This window comes from Panthera pardus, unplaced genomic scaffold (genome assembly GCF_024362965.1).
Source record: "Panthera pardus isolate Hobbes unplaced genomic scaffold, ASM2436296v1 HiC_scaffold_3, whole genome shotgun sequence".
Lineage (NCBI taxonomy): Eukaryota > Metazoa > Chordata > Mammalia > Carnivora > Felidae > Panthera > Panthera pardus.
The window spans coordinates 7900564-7919106 of NW_026526876.1; the positions used below are offsets into that span (position 1 = coordinate 7900564).

An 18543-nucleotide genomic window follows, 5' to 3' on the forward strand; every position below is an offset into this window, starting at 1 on the left:
GGAGCCGGCGCCGGAAGTTGGGGGGCGGGCCAGAGGAGGCGCGGTCTCCTAGGTCCATGGCGGGCTTCTTACGGATACCGGGGTCCGCTATGCGGCTTCCGGGGAGCCGACTTTGGCGTCTCCTGCCCCACGGACTCGGGGTCTGGGCCCCGGCGGACGGGACCGCCGGAGCCTGGATGAGGCAACTCTGCGCGCTGCGAGAGGAGGCGCGACGGACCTCGGAGCTCGCACGCAGCTGCCGGGGAGACCGGCCCCTCTGCACGGCGACGCCACCTCCACCGGGGTCGTCGGGTCCCGAGCCGAAGGGCCGCAGAGACCCCACGCGGCCCTCCAAGCCCGGGGTGAGTGCACAGCCGGAGCCCTCCCTCTGTCCGTCGCGTCTCCACGCCGGCCCGCGACCTCCCCATCCCACTTGGTCGCAATCTCGGAAACCACTCGGCCGGGCCTGGAAGGGTCCTCGGCTCAGCCTTACGCGGTCACAGACTCTCATCCCGCGACCCCCTCGGTTTGCGGGAGGTCCCAGCGCGGAAGAGAGAACCGACGCCTCCCCGCGGTTGGATTCTCGGGTTTGGATTGTAGTGCGCTCTTGTGCCCCCTGCCCCCAAAATGAGTTCGGGGTGTTCTTGAAGGTCTCAACCTTGAACTGACCAGGAGTGAGGAATCCAAGCATGTTAATTCCTGTCACTTGAACGCCGCTTTAGATGTTCGATGTGTACGTTGAAATTGAGCAAAATGTGGGTCGTAGTTGCGTGCTGGGTATGCCCTCTTTGATTTCGCTCAGGTTCTAGTTCTGATCTGGAAAAACCTGAGAGCCGCTCCCCACTAGTGATGGTTAAGAGAAGTGGGTTTTAGAAGCTGGGGGGAGAAGGGTAATGAATTAGACCAAGGTAGTGGACATCTTACTTACCTTGGGACCTGAAAAAGAGTACAAAGAATTAACTTCATGCAATTTGCAAGAAGCTCCATTTTTAGATCTCTTCTACTTTGACTTTGTTACTTCTGGAAGCCAGAGTTAGAGTGACCTCCCAAATTGTTATTTGGTTTATTTATATTTTCCGTATCAGCACAAACACATAATTAACTGGATTTGAAATCAGCCACTATGGTCAGGGTCACACGTGTTAACAGTCCTGGTACTTGAGCTTCAGGTCCTCTTTCACATGAAAGGAAATGGACTTAGGGAATTTCTTCTTGAAAAGGAATGCCTCTGTAATTGTGTTGGGAGCCCGGATGGAATTGCATCCACAGATACTGTCAAGTATTTTTTTTTTCAGTTTATTTTTTTTAACATTTATTCATTTTTGAGAGACAGAGCTTGCATGGGGGAGGAGCAGAGAGAGAGAGAGAGGGAGACACAGAATCCGAAGCAGGCTCCAGGCCCCGAGCTGTCAGCACAGAGCCCGATGCGGGGCTGGCTCGAACTCACAAACGGTGAGATCGTGACCTGAGCCAAAGTCAGACACTTAACTGACTGAGCCACCCAGGCGCCCCAGTATTTTCTCATCCCAGAGCAACACGAAACATTCTACATGTTGAAGAAGATCAAGATGTGTGTTTATGTATGTTAAAAACTACCATAGTAATAAATGTAGGACGATTGCATGTTTGCATCTGACTAGTATTTTTGTTTGTAAAATCTCTGCCCCAGTAGCCTGTTTCCTGGAAGTCTTTAGCATTCACATTTGCTATTGGTGGAGCCTTATTGGCTGGAATGAAGTACTTCAAGAAAGAAAAGACAGAGAGTAAGTAGATATCCTCTGCTCAGCTCTGAATAAAACCTTTCTTTTTTTTTTTTTTTTAGCATCTTTTATTTTGTTCTTAAACTTTTTATCTTGCAATAAAAGTTTTTAGTGTTTTTTTATTTTTGAGAGAGAGTGTGTGAGCAGGGGAGGGGCAGAGAGAGAGGGAGACGCAGAATCCGAAGCAGGCTCCAGGTTCCGAGCTGTCAGCACAGAGCCCAACGCGGAGCTCGAACTCACAGACTTCGAGATCATGACCTGAGCTGAAGTCGGATGCTTAACCGACTGAGCCACCCAGGCACTCCTATCTTGAAATAATCTTAGATGAACAGAATGGTTATAAAGATGACACAAGAGAGTTACTATGTACCTTTCACCTAGCTTTCCCTATTGTTAACAAATTATATAACCATGGGTCATTTATCAAAACTCAGAAATTAAGATTGGTTCAGTACTGTTCACTGAATTCCAAACTGGATTTGGAATTCACCTGGTTTCTCATTGTGTTTTTATCTGTATTCAGATGCCACTGTGTAACAATATGAAGACTTAATTGTGAACAGATGGGAGCGTGGGTGGTATGACGCCCAGAGGGTTCCCAAGGATGACTTAGATGCATTCCAGCCATCGAGGTGCTCGTGACAGGGAAGCAGACACAGAAGGATTTCACTAGAAGAGGTTCTCCCCAGCCTCTGAAGGGCCAGCCCCTCCTACAGACCACCAAGTATCAGCAGAGGGAAGGGCCACAGGCTGACCTTGGATGATGGAGAGAAATAGGGAGAATCTGGTCAGGGAGTGCCAGGAACTGCTCTGGCTTAGCACTTGAAATGTCCAGAAATTGGCTACGAGAACTTTATATTTTAGTCACTACTCCAGGCTTTTAAGATTGGGTTTAAAAGTTTCTAGTCAAACTTTAAAATATAACACGGGGCACGTGGGTGGCTCAGTCAGTTAAGCGGCCGACTTCAGCTCGGGTCATGATCTCGCGGTCTGTGAGTTTGAGCCCCGCGTCGGGCTCTGTGCTGACAGCTCAGAGCCTGGAGCCTGCTTCCGATTCTGTGTCTCCCTCTCTCTCTCAGACCCTCCCCCGTTCATGCTCTGTCTCTCTCTGTCTCAAAAATAAGTAAACGTTGAAAAAATAATAAAAAGATAAAATATCACTTAAATCTGTTCTGGTTCTTCAGAGTCTGTTTTGAAGCCGTGATACAAAGGATATGTTTAGATCTGGGAGAATTCATAGGCTTCTAGAATCTTAGCAGTAGAAGGCCCATATTGATATAGAGACCTGTTTGTTTTGTGTAACAACCAGTATTTTATTGATGGGATTTTCATATTCTAGTAAGAAATTAAGCTCCTTTAGTTTCACAAAGAAACAAAACAAGCCAGGAAAAGTAGTGGCAGAGACCATTCTAGAATAAGCAAGCTTTTGACTTTAGTTTGGAATTTCACCTGCGATAATATTTGTTTTATTAAAAACCCTATTGTGAAACGATATTTAAAGTATCTCCAGAGGCACATGGGTGGCTCAGTCAGTTAAGTGTCTGGGTTTCGGCTCAAGTCGTGATCTCACAGTTTGCGAGTTCGAGCCCCGTGTTGGGCTGTGCGCTGACAGTGTGGAGCCTGCTTGGGTTTCTCTCTCTCTCTCTCTCTCTCTCTCTCTCTCTCTCTCTTCTCTCTGTTCTCTCTCTCTCTCTCTCTCCCTCCCTCCCTCTCTCTCCCTCTCTCTCCCTCTCTCTCCCTCTCTCTCTCTGTCTCTCTCTCTCTCCCTTTTTCTCTCTGTACCTCTCCCCTGCTCTTTCTCTCAATAAATAAACTTTAAAAAATTCAAGTATTTCTAAACCATTTGAGAGTGTTTGCTGACATGCATCATCATCTCTACTCCATTGTGTACTTTTTTACAGACAGGCAGGTACGTTCTCCAATTTAATCATGATACAGCCACCAAAATCGGAAAATGAACATTGACATGTTCACTACCATCGAGTCTTCAGGCCTCATTCAAGTTTTGCAACTTGGCCTTCTTGGTAGCAGGAGTTCAGCTCAGAACCAGGCCTTGTACCTACTTGTCTCTTTAGGCTCCTTCAGTCTGTAGCAGTTTCTCCATCTTTACGAGACTTGGATGACCTTGAAAACTGTGAAGATCACAGGCCAGTAGTGTCCCTTAGTTTGGGTTTGTCTGGTTTCCTCGTGATCAGATTCGGGTCACGTTCCTTCAGCAGGAATGTCACTGAACTCGTGCTCCGTTCTCGTTGCGTCTAGTCTGGTGGCACAGGGCCTCCTTTGGTCCCGTTACTGATAGTGCTCAGGTTGAGGGTGTGTCTGTCAGGCTTCTGTCCCGAAAATGTAATTAGTATATATTTCGTGGTGTGCATTTACACACTTAAATGTTCATCCCAGTCCACATCAAACTCTCCGTTTATTTATATCCGTGTGGACTCGTGCTCTCCTACGTATTTAATGAATCGTAACCCATATTCTCTTTATTTTGATGCTCCACTGTCCCCTGTTGGTCCCTGGCAGCCTGAGCAGCTCTTGTTCCTTGGGACACGTCTCCAGTGTTCTTTGAGTTCTTCCTTCGGTCTGACGTGACAGGATGTTCCAGGCTCGTCTTGTACTTCTCTGCCATGGCCCTGACACCCGCCATGTCTCCAAAAAGCCCTGTTCGCTTTTAGTGGAGGATGATACTTAGAACCCAGGGCTCGTTGCTGCTGGGTTGTGTCCACTGCAGGGTCCTCTCAGTGGACAGATGTGGTTACATCTACGTTTGCTTCTGTGTGAACGCATCTTGCAGCCAAAAGTTGACCCTGGCACCTCCAGTTTCTGCACAGTACTACAGACTGCATTTGCGTTTTTTCTCCCCATCTTTCTACCTCTTGCCACGTATAACGCTTATCTTTAATTTACTTACTTGTTACTAATCCCCTGTATAGAACTGAGGTCCCATCACTGCTGTCCCCACCCCATTCAGATGCCCTTGGGACACTCAGGTTAAGACTCCTGGTGCCAAGCCACCCCCCTGCCCCACTTGGGCTCAGACAGTCCACTCTGGGCCCCTGTGGCCCCTCCCCCACCACGGCCACACCTGATGACAGGACTGAACTATTCCAAAAGAAGAAGAAATAACTTTACCACTTTCTTAGAGTCCTCTCTACATACCATTCCATTCAATTTGGTTTTGTTGCATTGTCATAGGATTGTTTTTCTTGAAATATTTTTTAAGTTTCTAGAAAACAGACTGTTTAGCACATTTTGTGCCCCCACAGTCATTAGTACAGTACTGACCGTACATCAGGCATTTCAGTACCTGTGGTTAGATTGACTTGTTTAACGTGAGTGTTTGTATCTCTTTAAGAGCTAGAGAAGGAGCGGCAGCGGAGCTTGGGAAAGCCTCTCCTCGGGGGCCCGTTTTCCCTCACGACTCATACTGGAGAGCCCGTCACTGACCAAGACTACCTGGGTCAGTGGGTCCTGATTTATTTTGGTTTCACTCATTGCCCTGATATCTGTCCAGAAGAACTAGAAAAAATGATTCAAGTCGTGGATGAGATAGGTAAGCCACCGCTAACTGTAAAAACTACTTTTCCGTAGTTTCACGTCCTCGGATTTCCGTTGGGCAAGGTGTTGTAATTATTTGCTTTCTGAGAATATAAAATTTCAGCATCAGGCTCATTTGCTGCTTTGATCCCCACGACCATATTCTCTACCAGAGGGAGCTTGTTCTGATGCCAAATGTTAAATTGCTTAAAAATGTGAGTGAGGTCTGGTCTCCTTCAGCGCTGCTTAATGTCCCTTGATTGTAGACATCCGTCACTGACACTGTCGTCGTCCCCGTGACGGACCAGCAAGACGGCGGCGTGGTCTGTGATGTGCCGTCGGCCGCACTGGTTAGGCCCAGACAGGAGGCAGGCCTCCATCCTTAAACCGGATTGTTTCCGGGGATTCAGTCCTCACTAATAGTTCACCTTGCCCTTGAGGTGTGGTGGGGGGAAAACCGCAAACATCGCGTTGGATCAGAACACGAGATGCCCACGTGACGGGACCCCGGTAACGCGTGTGCACCGGTGAAGGTGCTCAGTAGGATTCTTATCTGATCCCACCGCAGATACTCTGGGGACCTGCTCGCAGGCCGTCCCATCCCTTCCCCGTCCTCTCCTCCACGCTTAGGTGTCTCTGTGTTTCCCTAACCCTCGCTGTAGCACTTCCCGCTCTCTCTGCTGTAACTGCCAGCGTTCATCTTTTCCCCCGGAGCGTGAGTACTGACCAGTGGGAATATTCTTTCAGATGGAATTCCAACTCTGCCAAATTTAACTCCGCTTTTCATCACTATCGACCCAGAGAGGGACACCAAAGAAGCCATCGCCAAGTATGTGAAAGGTAGGTCCTATTAATAATGCTTTACATTTGTGCAGCTCTTAGAGTTCTTGAAAGATGGATTCATTCGACCTTACGTGCCTCGTGGACACGGGAGGACAGATGGTGTCGTCGTCAGGTTTACAGGTGAATAAAAAAGGTGAGGCTCAGTTGTGACCGTGAATAAGCAAATAAGAAACAAGTTTCTCAATTCCTGATGCACAGCTCTCTGTATTTTGTCACAGGAAGGACCGGACTTGGCCTCAGATATCAACTAAGTTAACAGAATCTTGAGTTGAGAGGCAGAACACATTGCTTCTCCTTCTGCCTCTGTACCTCATTCTCTCTGTAATAGGACAGATGTACATCCTGGGAGTATGGACATTGGGAGATTCACGACATTATTATTTTTTTTTTTTAAGTTTGCTTATTTTTAGAGAGTGAGCGAGCAGGGGAGAGGCAGAGAGAGGGAGACGGAGAATCCGAAGCAGGCTCCAAGCTGTCAGCACAGGGCCCGACACGGGGCTCAAACTCACGAACTGTGAGATCATGACCTGAGCCAAGTTGGACGCTTAACTGACTGAGCCACCCAGGTGCCCCAAGATTAGCGACATTATGAGATGTGAGCACAGTGTGAACTCCTACCGTATACTTTATAAATCCAGAACATTTAGTATGAGAAGCACATTTATAACTTTTCATAGAAGAATCTCAGTTGAAACATCACATGCAGGTTAAAACCTAAGAGAAAGCAATTCTCAAGACCAAGTGCCGGTAGAATTAAGGATGAACGCCTACGTTCTTAGGAGCTTGGGCAAGTTGCGTAATCTCTTAGGATCCAAGTTTCTTCAGCTGAAAACATGGCGGGAATAAGAATCTGTTTTGTTGTTATAGGAGTGACAGGAACATGGGCACTCAAAAGTCAGGAATTGGAATTTTAAGTCTCATTATGGTGAAATTGATTTAGGCCAGAGGAGCTCATGAGTACTTCTACATTTAATTTTGTTATATGACCCCTTGCAATGTGTATCATCTAAAGCTTTGAGGTTTTTTTAAAAGTGTGTTTTGTGAAGGACCTGCTGTATCTTGTCATTTAACGTATTTATTGAGATACAATTGACATATGATAACATGTACATATTCAAAGTGCACAGTTCTCTTTTGTCATGTCTGGACTTGTGACACCATCACCACCACCAAAAAATGAATATACCTGTCACCCCTTGTGCCCTTGCCCCTGTCCCATCCCCAGATCTGCTGTCTGTCAACATAGATTAGTTTCCATTTCCTAGAAGTCTGTGTCCACAGAATTATTTAGTGTACTCTTTTGTTTTTAGTGGCTTCTTTCCGCATAATTATTTTGAGACCCGTCCATGATTTAGCATGTTATCAGTTGACTCTTTTTTATCTTCTGAGTAATATTCCAATGATGGACACTGGAGTCACTTTCAGTTTGGAGCTATTTACAGAGAGAGACAGCTGCCAAGACCATTCATGTACAAGCCTCTGTACAGACACATACTTTTCATTTCCCTGGTAAACGCCTGACTGCTGGATCGTGTGGTGGCTGTGTGTTCATCTTTTTAAGAAACTGATAGTATTCCAAAGTGGTTGTACGTTTTCACATTCCCAGCAGCCGTGCATGAGAGCTCTGGCTCCTGCCCGTCTCCCCACACTTGGTGTGGTTTGAAGAGCACTTTATTGGTTTAGAGACAATTAGAGACCCTTCTTTTAGTTTCATGTGTAAGAAATCTTTGTCCAGCCCAAGGTTACAAAGGCTTATGTTTTCTTAAAGTTTTAGAGCTTTTATTAGATATTCAAGGTGAATTTGTGTTCACTGTTTGCAGGTTAGGCAGAAATTTGAACAATGGCATAGTTTATTCCAAAAGCAGTAAAAAGCAGGTATAACTCATGGGGTGATAAACGATCTCTGATGGAAGTGTGTGTTACATTGGCGGCTATTTTCTTTTTAACCATAAATTAACCAAATCCTAAATATCTCCCGATAAGTAGGCATCTGAGTTCCTGTAACTGAAATGCAAAACCCTTGCGGTAATATTCTCCACCAGCACATACATGCAGAGATGGTCATCTTGACCAGTTGCACTGGATGGGGTGGGCGGATTTGAAAATATTTAAGTTTGGGGCACTTGGGTGGTGCAGTGGGTTAAGCGTCCGACTCTTAATCTCGGCTCAGGTCATGATCCCACAGTGCATGAGTTTGGGCCCCGCATCCAGCTCTGCACTGATGGTGCGGAGCCTGCTTGGGATTCTGTCTCTCCTTCTCTCTGCCCCTCCCCTGCTTGTGTGCTCACTCACTTGCTCTCAAAATTAATAAAGAAACTTAATAATTTTTTTTACATTTTTAAGTTCATATTTAGAAAATTATTGCAATTTCAGCAATATTTTTTAAAAGTTTTGGATATACAACTAATTCAGACTTCATTTACCTTTCTGTTTACTCAGAGTGGAAAAGAAAAACAAGCCATCGTGCTTTTTCAGTAGCTGAACAGATTTTCAATTTAGGTTGGATTAGTCCGAAAAATGAAAACAGGCTTTTTTCCTCTCTGCCTTTGGAAGAAGGCACTGCTGCCCAGTGTTGTACTTCCATCCCCGTGGTGGTTTGGTGACTTCACCAGCTCACTTCCATAAATCCCAAAAACCAAACAGTAAATACATGCCGAGAGGTTATTTGCTAGAAGATGAGACACAGCCCTGGACCAGAGTCGAGTGAATTGTGAAGCAAAAAGCAAACCTCTTTTTCAGGATACAACAAAACACTGTAATGCTTAATTCGTGGTAGTATCTTTAAGCTTGAGCATGTCTCAGAACCGTATCTGAGTATTTAAAAACAACTAAATTAATAAGAAATGTGATTTAAATGATTAGAACATATTCCCTCCAGATCATTACAAGAGGACTTTGAAAGGATTTCACTTCCATGTGATAAGGAACCAGCTTTGGGTTTCAGTGATTTTTTTCCTCTTTTCAGTTTCATTGATTTCTGCTCCAGTTCTTTTCTTCTCACTTTGGATTTAATTTGCTCTTCTTTTCCTAGCTTCCTAGGGGGATGTTTAGATTCCTGATTTTAGGTCCTCTCCACTGTATAAATTCAGTGCCACAAATATCCCTCGAAGGACTGCATTGGCTGCATCCCACACATTTCGATAAGTTGTGTCTTCATTTTCACTTAGTTCACAATACTTTTAAATATCTCTTGAGATTTCTTCTTTGACCCATGTGTTATTCAGAAGTATGTTTCGTCCCTGTGTGTCCTGGGATTTTCCAGCGATCTTTCTGTTACAGACTTTGAGTTCAACTCCACTGTGATCTGAGAGCACACGTATGGTTTCTGTCCTTTTAAATGTGTTAGGGTGTGTTTGATGGTTCAGAATGTGGCCTGTCTTGGTGAACGTGACTTCTTCATTACAAGGGAGAGTTTGCATTTGTTCTGTGTGCGTGTCTGTTCCCGTGAGTCACGAGGGGGGGACCAGGACACACGGGGAGAAAGCAGCAGCAGAGACTCTGAAGGCAGGGGATGGGGGGTGCTTTCACTCGCTTCTTATTTTTCACTGTGTTTCTCTCTTTTTTTTTTTAATTTAGAATTTTCTCCCAAACTGGTTGGCTTGACTGGCACCAAAGAAGAGATCGACCGAGTGGCCAGAGCGTACAGGGTGTATTACAGTCCTGGCCCCAGGGACGAGGACGAGGACTACATCGTAAGTAGACGCTCGAGTGCCGCCCACAGGCCGGTGCTCAGACCGCACGCTTGTGCCGGTCTGACAGTGGGCTGTAGAAATGAGAGAAAAGCTGAGATCATCACAAATTCCTCAGGAATTAGGGATATTTGAAAGGATAATAGAAGTATAATTTTTTTAAGGATGCTGATTTAATGTATATTCAGTGTCCTTATAATTGAATTGCCCATTTTCCTTTTTAGTGGCCCAGAAAATTATGGGAAAATATATGATGAGTGGTATTTTAGATTCAGTAGAACATGGTACTTGGATACCATGTTGGAAATAAAGAGAACCCATCATTTGGGGACAAAGCTTTATTTAAATTTAAAAATATAAGAGCCCTGGGGCACCTGGGTGGCTCAGTCGGTTAAGCATCCGACTTCGGCTCAGGTCACGATCTCACAGTTCGTGGGTTCGAGCCCCACGTCGGGCTCTGTGCTGACAGCTCAGAGCCTGGAGCCTGCTTCAGATTCTGTGTCTCCCTCTCTCTCTCTGCTCCTCCCCCACTCATGCTCTGTCTCTCTCTCTTTCAAAAATAAACAAACATTAAAAAATATATATATAGGAGCCCTGGGTGGCTCATTTGGTTGAGCGTCTGACTCTTGATTTCGGCTCAGGTCATGATCCCGGGGTTGTGGGATCGAGCCCAGCGTCAGGCTCCGCGCTGAGCGTGGAGCCTGCTTAAGATTCTCTCTGCCCCTGTCTCCAACTCGTACTCTCTCCCTCTCCAAAAAAATAATAATAATAAAATAATAAAACCCATTGTCTAGGTTCTCTATGTCCCCAGGGAAAAGGTGTAAGGAGCAGTGTTAGGCCATGGAGAACTGCGTTTTTGGAATGAGCAAGAGTTCTGAAAATCAAGAGAAAAGACTGAAAGCTGTAAGAAGATAGACTTTCCATCAGGTTTATTTTTATATGAATTATATACTTCAATTATATTCAATTCAAATATGAATTATATGCACAATTACGTGTTTACTATTTGCTTTCTGATGATGGCGACCAGAAATGCGTTCATTCCTGCACAGCTCATACATTCTCCAGCACTGCCCCCGGAGCCCTAGGTGTCCACATCACCCGGTCCCTCTTCTTACCTGGGCTTTCACAGTGAAGCACCAACAAAGGGCATCAGCACCACCCACCCACCCGGTTTTCTTCTCAAACGGGACACTTTTTCCTGTCCATTAATAGTTGGCCTTGCCATTTAGTATTAGTTCAGTTCTTCCCCCTCAGCTGTCATGCTCTGGTTTCTCTGTAACATTGGTCGGGTGGAGTGATTAATTATAGGAGCCTGTCTCCAAAACATGGTTTGGGTCGGATGCCCAACTATACAATCAACTGCCCTTCGTGTGTTCTTTAAAATACTTTGAAATGTTGGTGTCGTCTTCCTTGACTGTTTGGTCTGGGACCCAGCAAGAACACATCATTTTCATGCTGTCTGCCCTGTAACCAGGAGTGACAGCAGGTGTGTGCGAGATCATAGACATAGACACGTATTTGGCCACGGAGATTTGTATTCAGTTATAAGATAGTCACGCAGATAATCCAGAATATGAGTATTACTTTTTTAAGTTTAAAAATTAAAATGCAGATATCTAAGTCTTATGGAGACTTCTTGGACCTTCTGGAATACATCCTAGACCCGATTTTGAGAAATACTGGTTTACTGCCCTAAGAATTTGACCTTTTGATCAGAACCAGTGAATTGTGCCTTTGAAGCTAATGGAACTGTATGTTAGCTCCACTGGAGTTAATAATAATGAAAAAGAACCAATGAGTTCTTTGCTAAATCAACCAGTAGGGGGAGGCACTCTCCAGCTTGTTAGGTTTTTCATTGGTATGACTTCTGTCCTTTGAGGTCACAGATTTTCGTCCGCAAAATGGTGTGGGAAACTTCAGTCAAGATTTAAGGACCCGCAGGGAGTGAGGGAATCAGGTTTTCTTAATCTCAAGCAGCGGTAGCAAAGGGGAAGCTTCTGGCTTTTGAGTGCCCGTGGAATCTTCAGACTGATAGTACATGTGAATTGGATGTGCCAGGGACGCCTGGGGGGATTCAGTCAGTTAATCATCCGACTTCGGCTCAGGTCAAGATCTCACAGTTCATAAGTTCGAGCCCTGCGTCAGGCTGTGTGCTCAGAGCCCGGAGCCTGCTTTGGATTCTGTGTCTCCTTCTCTCTCTCTGCCCCTCCCCTGCCCATGCCCTGTCTCTCAAAAATAAATAAATGTTAAAAAAAAAAAAATTAAAGAAATGGGTGTGCCAACCATTTAGGGTCCACTGGAAGCTATATATATATATTATTGATACATATATATATATATATATATATATATACATACATTATATATATATATAATATTACATTCGTATGTAAGTATTAAGTAGGAAGTATTTTTGAAAAACAACATAACTGGCTTTCAAACCCAAGAAAAGATGTGCAGTTCCACTCCTAATGAAAGAGTGTGAATTGTATAATGCAATGCTATTTTGTACCTGTTAGATCAGCAAAGGTCAAAAGTTGGAAATGTATTATCAAAATCTAATTTGGGGAAAAAGGGAATATGCTGTTGGGAGGAAATTTGGAACCATGGGCATTTCTGTGCATAGATGATAGGAATTTAACTGAGAGATCCTCTTCGGAAGCCAAAATTGTCAGTATCTGTCAGCGTTTAAAGTGGAATACTGTTTACCTTAGAGATTCTACTTTGAGGGATTTTTCTACACCTGTACCCTACAGTGTTGTTCATAGGGAAGAACCAGGCAACCATTTTTTAAAAGCTACCCTGTACTTACTGGCGGAGAACGGTGTCCAACACCTTGTTAAATGAGAAAGCGCCTACAGGACGTTGTTGCTTCTGTATAGAAAGAAGTAGGCAGGTATGTACACTCGCTAACAGATGTGGACAGTTTTCTCTGGAAGAATCCAGAAGGATCTGGTGGCAGTGGTTCCCTTGGAGGAGAACGGGAGGGACTCCTGGAAGTCTGGAAGGAGTGGCAGGCTTCCCCTGTAGAAGTTTACCGTATATTCTTTTCGATTTTTATGCGCATATATTTACTTTGCAAAACATAAAAATGCATGTGTCTGTGAAGCATACACACTGCTCCGCAGAACGCTGGCAGAGATCGTGCAGCAAGGTGGCAGCAGAAGCGGACTGTGAAATCGGGCAGGCCTGGGTTCTCAGCTTCGGTCTGGCTCTTACTGTTCTATAACTTCCTCTCCAGCCTGTTGGATTATTTCTAGAGGAGTGGGATTCCCTGGCTCGGGACGAAGTGGCATGTGACAGAGCTTGTCGGTGAACGTTGGCTTCCTGTATCTGTCCTGGGACCTACTAGAACTCTAAACTTGTGGGTTAGACACATACGACAGCTCTCGCTCTGCCCACAAGCCAGCTGGACGTTGAGACACGGCCACTGACAAGTTTGACAGATACGGGTAGAACAGTATTTTCGTTCTGTACTAGAAAGTAATTTCCAGTAAGAACACTCATAACATAAGTCCCCTGGAATTTTAGTTTTTTAAGGGAGTGAGAGAATCAAGTACAAAAAGAAACAGAAAAACGGAAGCTATAGATACAGAGGAAGGCGTAAAGCGTGAGCTGGAGACCCAGTTCTGAGTCGGTATCAGATATGCGGAGAAGCGCTGATCCCCCATCCTGCTCCTTCAGCGAATTATTCCAGGACACGTGAAATCACCAGCTGTTTGAGCTCTTGGGGCACATTCTTTCCTTCTGTGCGCAGGCAAGTGGCTCTTTCCATTTGCTCTGTGTTTACAAATGTGTGTATATAAAAAAGCAATAACCTCACAGACCTATAATGTGTGGCGGGTGTATTTGGGGGTGTCTCCGGTTCGGTATGTGTGATCACATTTCGGTCTTTCTTTTTGTCTTGCCAAATAGCAATCAAGCCTGCAATAAATTCCAAGGACTCCTTAAGCGCCAAGCCTTCTGCTCATTTAAAGTTGGATTAAGTGCAGGCATATAAATAAAAACTGTATGACTGATCCAAGCTTAGGTTAGAGGTAGGAATGTTTTCAGAACTTTGCTCGGAAAATAGATAACTGTAAGACGACTCCTCGGAGGGGTAGCATGTATGTCTCCTGAGGACGGCCCAGGTGATCTGCCTCAGATAGGATCATTCGGCAGAGTATATGCCAGCTTCCTGGGGGAGAAAAACCCTTATTTCCACGTTTCCACGTGAGTCACTAATATCAGGACTAAATAGCATTCCAGAATGTATAAATCATACACTTACAGTAGTGGTGACTTTTCTGGGTTCTTCTGATACAGTGTGGTAGGCAGCATTTGGGAGCAATGAGGTACCCGTTTCTTCCAAAAGCAGCATCCATTTCTTGGAAGTCGATTCTCCCGAGATCGAGTGCATGTGTGTGTTATGGACAGAACCAGAAGAATCCCAAATTCTAGCTGATGTCTAAGGCAGTAGTCTGTGGAGAGTGCTGGAATGCAAACGATTTTAGATATTTGTCACCGTGAATTTATGAAAATAGGCTTAGACGCATTCTGTAAACGATACATGTTACAGAGGTTATTTAATCATTAATGTGAAGTTCTCATCTGCAGCATTTAATCAGAAAAAGAAGCGACTTATTTTGGTAATCTTTTTGTCCTTTCCCTCCCCCACCGTTTTCTCTGCAGGTGGATCATACAATAATAATGTACTTGATTGGACCAGATGGCCAGTTTCTAGATTATTTTGGCCAGAACAAGAAGAATGCAGAAATAGCTGGTTCCATTGCTGCGCACATGAGGGAACATAGGAAAAAGAGCTAGCCAGAGCAGTGGCGCCGGGTGGATGTTCTCTTGCCAAAGAGGAGAAAAGCTTTGTCTCCCATAGGAGCCAACATCTATCTGTGTATATACATATGCAACCGACAGAATGGCCTTCGTACCGCAAGAACATCTGTATTGTGGACATTATGGGTGCAGTACAAATGGGTATTATGTTACCCTTGGGTTCAGCCAAAATCGATTCTTGGAACTGTAAAGATTACAACCGAATAGTCGCTTGAGACCGGAGGACCAAGTTACCGTGAAGCTGTGGGATGGACTCAGGAGAGACTCAGCAGGTGCATTTCTCCACGTCAGAGGGGCCCTCGGATCAGCACTGCTGTCTCTCCTGTGTCCTGGACCCTTGTCACCCGGGTTGTGGGGCTGAATTTCCAGGAAGAGTAGTTTCCACAGTGCCCTTGCTTTCCTCTTCGAGTTCTTGGTGGCTGGTAACAGTCAAATTAAAATCGGGCTCTTGGACATTCACAGTTGGGTTTTTAGACCTGAAAGCATTTAAGTATAGTCTTCCGTGCGAACAGACACCATGGTCAAGTTTGTATTGTGCTTCCATCGGCACCTGCTGATTTTACAAACGAAGAAGTCTGTTGTTTGGGGAAGATGGGTCAGTTTCTCGGGTCCTTTTATGTGATTTTCATTTAAATGTGCCGGGTTTCCAGCCAGCTACCAAATGGGCAAAGGAGGATCTTGAATCGGGACTGTGGCACAGGGTTCTCCTCTGCCTTGGCTGGGTTGCAGTGGGTGTGAAATAAAGGTGTGCTCGGTTTTGCAGCTTGGACAGTGTGACCTTTCTTGTGGTGAAGGGTGGGTGCGTCCACGGCAGCACAGACCCGCAGACTCGGGTGGGCCCCTTGGGTGCTTGTTAGAGCTCAGGTTCCGGCCAGGGCTGGATTCGCAGGTTCCGGGTGGGACGCAGACCTGTACGCTCATTTTTTTTTTTTTTTTTTAATGTTTATTTTATTTTAGAGCGTAAGTGGGGAAGTGTAGAGAGAGAGAGACACAGAATCCAAAACAGGCTCTGCACTGTCAACACACAGCCTGATGCAGGACTCGAACCCACGAACCACGAGATCATGACCTGAGCCGAAGTCAGACTGAGGGAGCCACCCAGGCACCCTGGACCCCTGTGTTCACAAACAACATGTAGGTGCCTCAGATGCTGGTGGCCTGGGGATCAGGCTGGAGAAACCGTTCTGTGGGGAAGCAGCGTTTTGATCTGCACAAGTGAAAAGCTGACCCATCCTTTGGTGTGTCTGTTAACAGCGTGCTGTGCACACAGCCGTTGAGGAGAACGAGTAGTGGTGTGAATCCTTTGTGAATTCAGCTTCCCTGGGCGTCTGGGCTCGAGGGTCCCTTTTTCCTACCAGAAGCGGCCACCCAGGGCCAAGTACTCCCCAAGTTTTCAGTAAATCCTAATGCAACGGGTACAGTTTATAGTCAGACACACTCTTGCACATCACTTAGGTTCCACGTGCACATGATACAGGCCTGTCGCGGTTTTTAAATTCACAATACTTGCGTTAAACCTACAAGAAATACGTCAAAGTACATGAAAAAGGAAAACCTTATACTCCAAAGCGGCCATGGGCTGCATGGTCACCGCCCCCAGGATTCGGATGGTGAAGTGCTGATCCCAGTACCTCAGAATGGGACTGTATTGGCAGAGGGCGTCTTTGCAGAGGTGACTCAGATAAAATGAGGCCGTTAGGGTGGACCCTCGCTCAGTGTGACTGGTGTCCTTAAAGAAGAGGGCGGGGGCACAGAAGACCAGCTCCATGAGAAACTTAACCCCACTGACACCTTGATCTCGGGCTCGGAGGCTCCAGCCTGGTGAGAAAATGAGCCACGCTGAAGCCCCCCCCCCCCCCCCCCCGCACCCCGCCCCCAGTCTGTGTGGCTTTGTGCCAGCAGCCTGACCGGCTGGCACCTGGCCGTTCTCCCGTATCCGGTAGAGAAGAAATAGCCACAGGACTGAGTTCCTGTAAACGCCAAGGTGGAATGACTTTCCTAGGAACCTTGTCAAGAAGGTGAGGGGCTTCGCTGAAGGACTGGTCTCATGTGACAAAGAAAATACCAAATGTCTAACATGCCAGACGTGAGAGAAGCTGGTCTGCTTTAGGCCACAGGACATTTGTGTGGGTCACTTTGCAGCAGGCTGGCCCCAGATAAAATGGAGTCTTCGTTCTCCGATGTCACAGGTTAGAGCTGCACGAGGATCCAGAGAGCAAACGGCGGCTTTTGAAGAACCGCATTTGCTGTTCGTTCCAGTGTCAAGTTTAAAGGCTTAGAATCAGGATGTTAGAAGCAGGGATGACGTCAAATCTCGTTTTAAGCGCGAGGGGACAGTCCCAGAGATGCGGCTACTGCCCTTCCTCGTGAACCTAGGTTAGAACGTGGGTCTCCGTGCCCGGTCAAGCCCCTGCGTGACCCACTGCCGTGGGGTGCTGACCGTGACCGTGTGAATCCAACCAAGCCTGGGGGTGCACTGTGGCGGGCAGGCAACCTTTCCAGTTGTGAGTTCGGGGAAATCAGAACGAAGGCTGCCTTTCAACAAAGTATCCCTTGCAGACCTTCAAGTGCTCATGCTGGGCTCTCCAAGGGAATTCGTATTTTTAGAAACGCTGTTGTTTATTTGAAAAGTAGAAGAATCCTCCCTGTGCAGCATGCACGGAAGTACTTCATGCACCCGGCTATCCGCGAGGCAGCTGGTAACCTGAGGTCCAGGGGGCGAGATTCACTGAACACACACCCATTTGGTCAGTCCACAGTAAAACACCCGAGGGCTGGAGGCTAATGGGAACCCAGTAGAGCGATTTGACGTTGTTGTTGTTGTTTATGTAAGCTCTGTGCCCAACGTGGGGCTTGAACCCATGACCCTGAGATCAAGAGTCGTATGCTCTACCCACGGAGCCAGCCAGGTACCCCCCACAGTAGAGGGATTTGGAATTGCAGATGAGTTATTTTAAAGTATCTTTTGGGGCGCCCGGGTGCCTCAGTCCGTTAAGCATCCAACTCTTGATTTCACCTCCCCCACTTGCTGTCTATCTGTCACAAAATAAAGTATAAAAAAGTTAAAATATCTTTTATTGCTTTAAGTCCATAAAAAGACTAAATTTTTGAAGTCATCCACAATCCCTCAACATCTTTTTTTCATATAGTACAATTTAAATCTGCGTGAGCTACTTTTAAAAGAGCAGCCACCCACGCAGAGCATTTTTCATCCACTGAGTTTATACTTTCTACTCATAGTCACGAGTCCCATTACTCTTTAAAAAAAATTTTTTTATTAACATTTATTTATTTCTTGAGAGTCAGAGACAGAGCATGAGCAGGGGAGGGGCAGAGAGAGGGAGACACAGAATCGGAAGCAGGCTCCAGGCTCTGAGCTGTCAGTACAGAGCCCAACATGGGGCTTGAACTCATCAACCATGAGATCATGACCCGAGCCGAAGTCAGTCGCTCCGACCGACTGAGCCACCCAGGCGCCCCAAGAGTCCCGTTGTTCTTAATGATATGGGTGGCTCCTCCTATTTGCTAACGGGATGTAGTTACCCCTTTAGCCAAGCGTTCCTTTTTTTTTTTTTTAATTTTTTTTAACGTTTATTTATTTTTGAGACAGAGAGAGACAGAGCATGAACAGGGGAAGGTCAGAGAGAGGGAGACACAGAATCGGAAACAGGCTCCAGGCTCTGAGCTGTCAGCACAGAGCCCGACACGGGGCTAGAACTCACGGACTGCGAGATCATGACCTGAGCCGAAGTCGGCCGTTTAACCGACTGAGCCACCCAGGCGCCCCTAGCCAAGCGTTCCTTAACACCTCCAGAACTCAGGCGGTCATCATTCATTATTCGTTGCTAAGATGTATTTTAAAGTCTATTGGCTCTTCTTCCACAATTTTACTATATTCTCAGTAA

At 46.0% G+C, this 18543-nt stretch overlaps 1 protein-coding gene across 2 annotated transcripts; it reads left to right on the forward strand.

Annotated features, from left to right (window-relative positions):
* Nucleotides 1-3: 3 nt before the first annotated feature.
* Nucleotides 4-15400, forward strand: LOC109245857 (protein SCO1 homolog, mitochondrial). 2 transcript variants are annotated; one of them, XM_019413419.2, is made up of 6 exons: nt 4-341; nt 1652-1742; nt 5092-5196; nt 6021-6113; nt 9693-9808; nt 14480-15400. In XM_019413419.2, exons 1-6 carry the CDS (start codon nt 57-59, stop codon nt 14612-14614), a joined length of 825 nt encoding a protein of 274 aa, XP_019268964.1. In that variant the 5' UTR covers nt 4-56; the 3' UTR covers nt 14615-15400. The 2 variants fall into 2 exon arrangements, with proteins under 2 accessions (XP_019268964.1, XP_019268963.1); XM_019413418.2 differs by having other exon boundaries at nt 5-341; nt 5092-5289.
* The last annotated feature ends 3143 nt before the right edge of the window (nt 15401-18543 follow it).

What these genes read in the sequence shown, in the direction of transcription:
- LOC109245857 (XM_019413418.2), top strand. Translation starts at nt 57, where the DNA reads ATGGCGGGCTTCTTACGGATACCGGGGTCCGCTATGCGGCTTCCGGGG. An exon ending in TCAAGTCGTGGATGAGATAG is followed by an intron (nt 5,290 to 6,020) that starts GTAAGCCACCGC and finishes ATATTCTTTCAG; the next exon opens with ATGGAATTCCAACTCTGCCA. An exon ending in ACGAGGACGAGGACTACATC is followed by an intron (nt 9,809 to 14,479) that starts GTAAGTAGACGC and finishes TTTTCTCTGCAG; the next exon opens with GTGGATCATACAATAATAAT.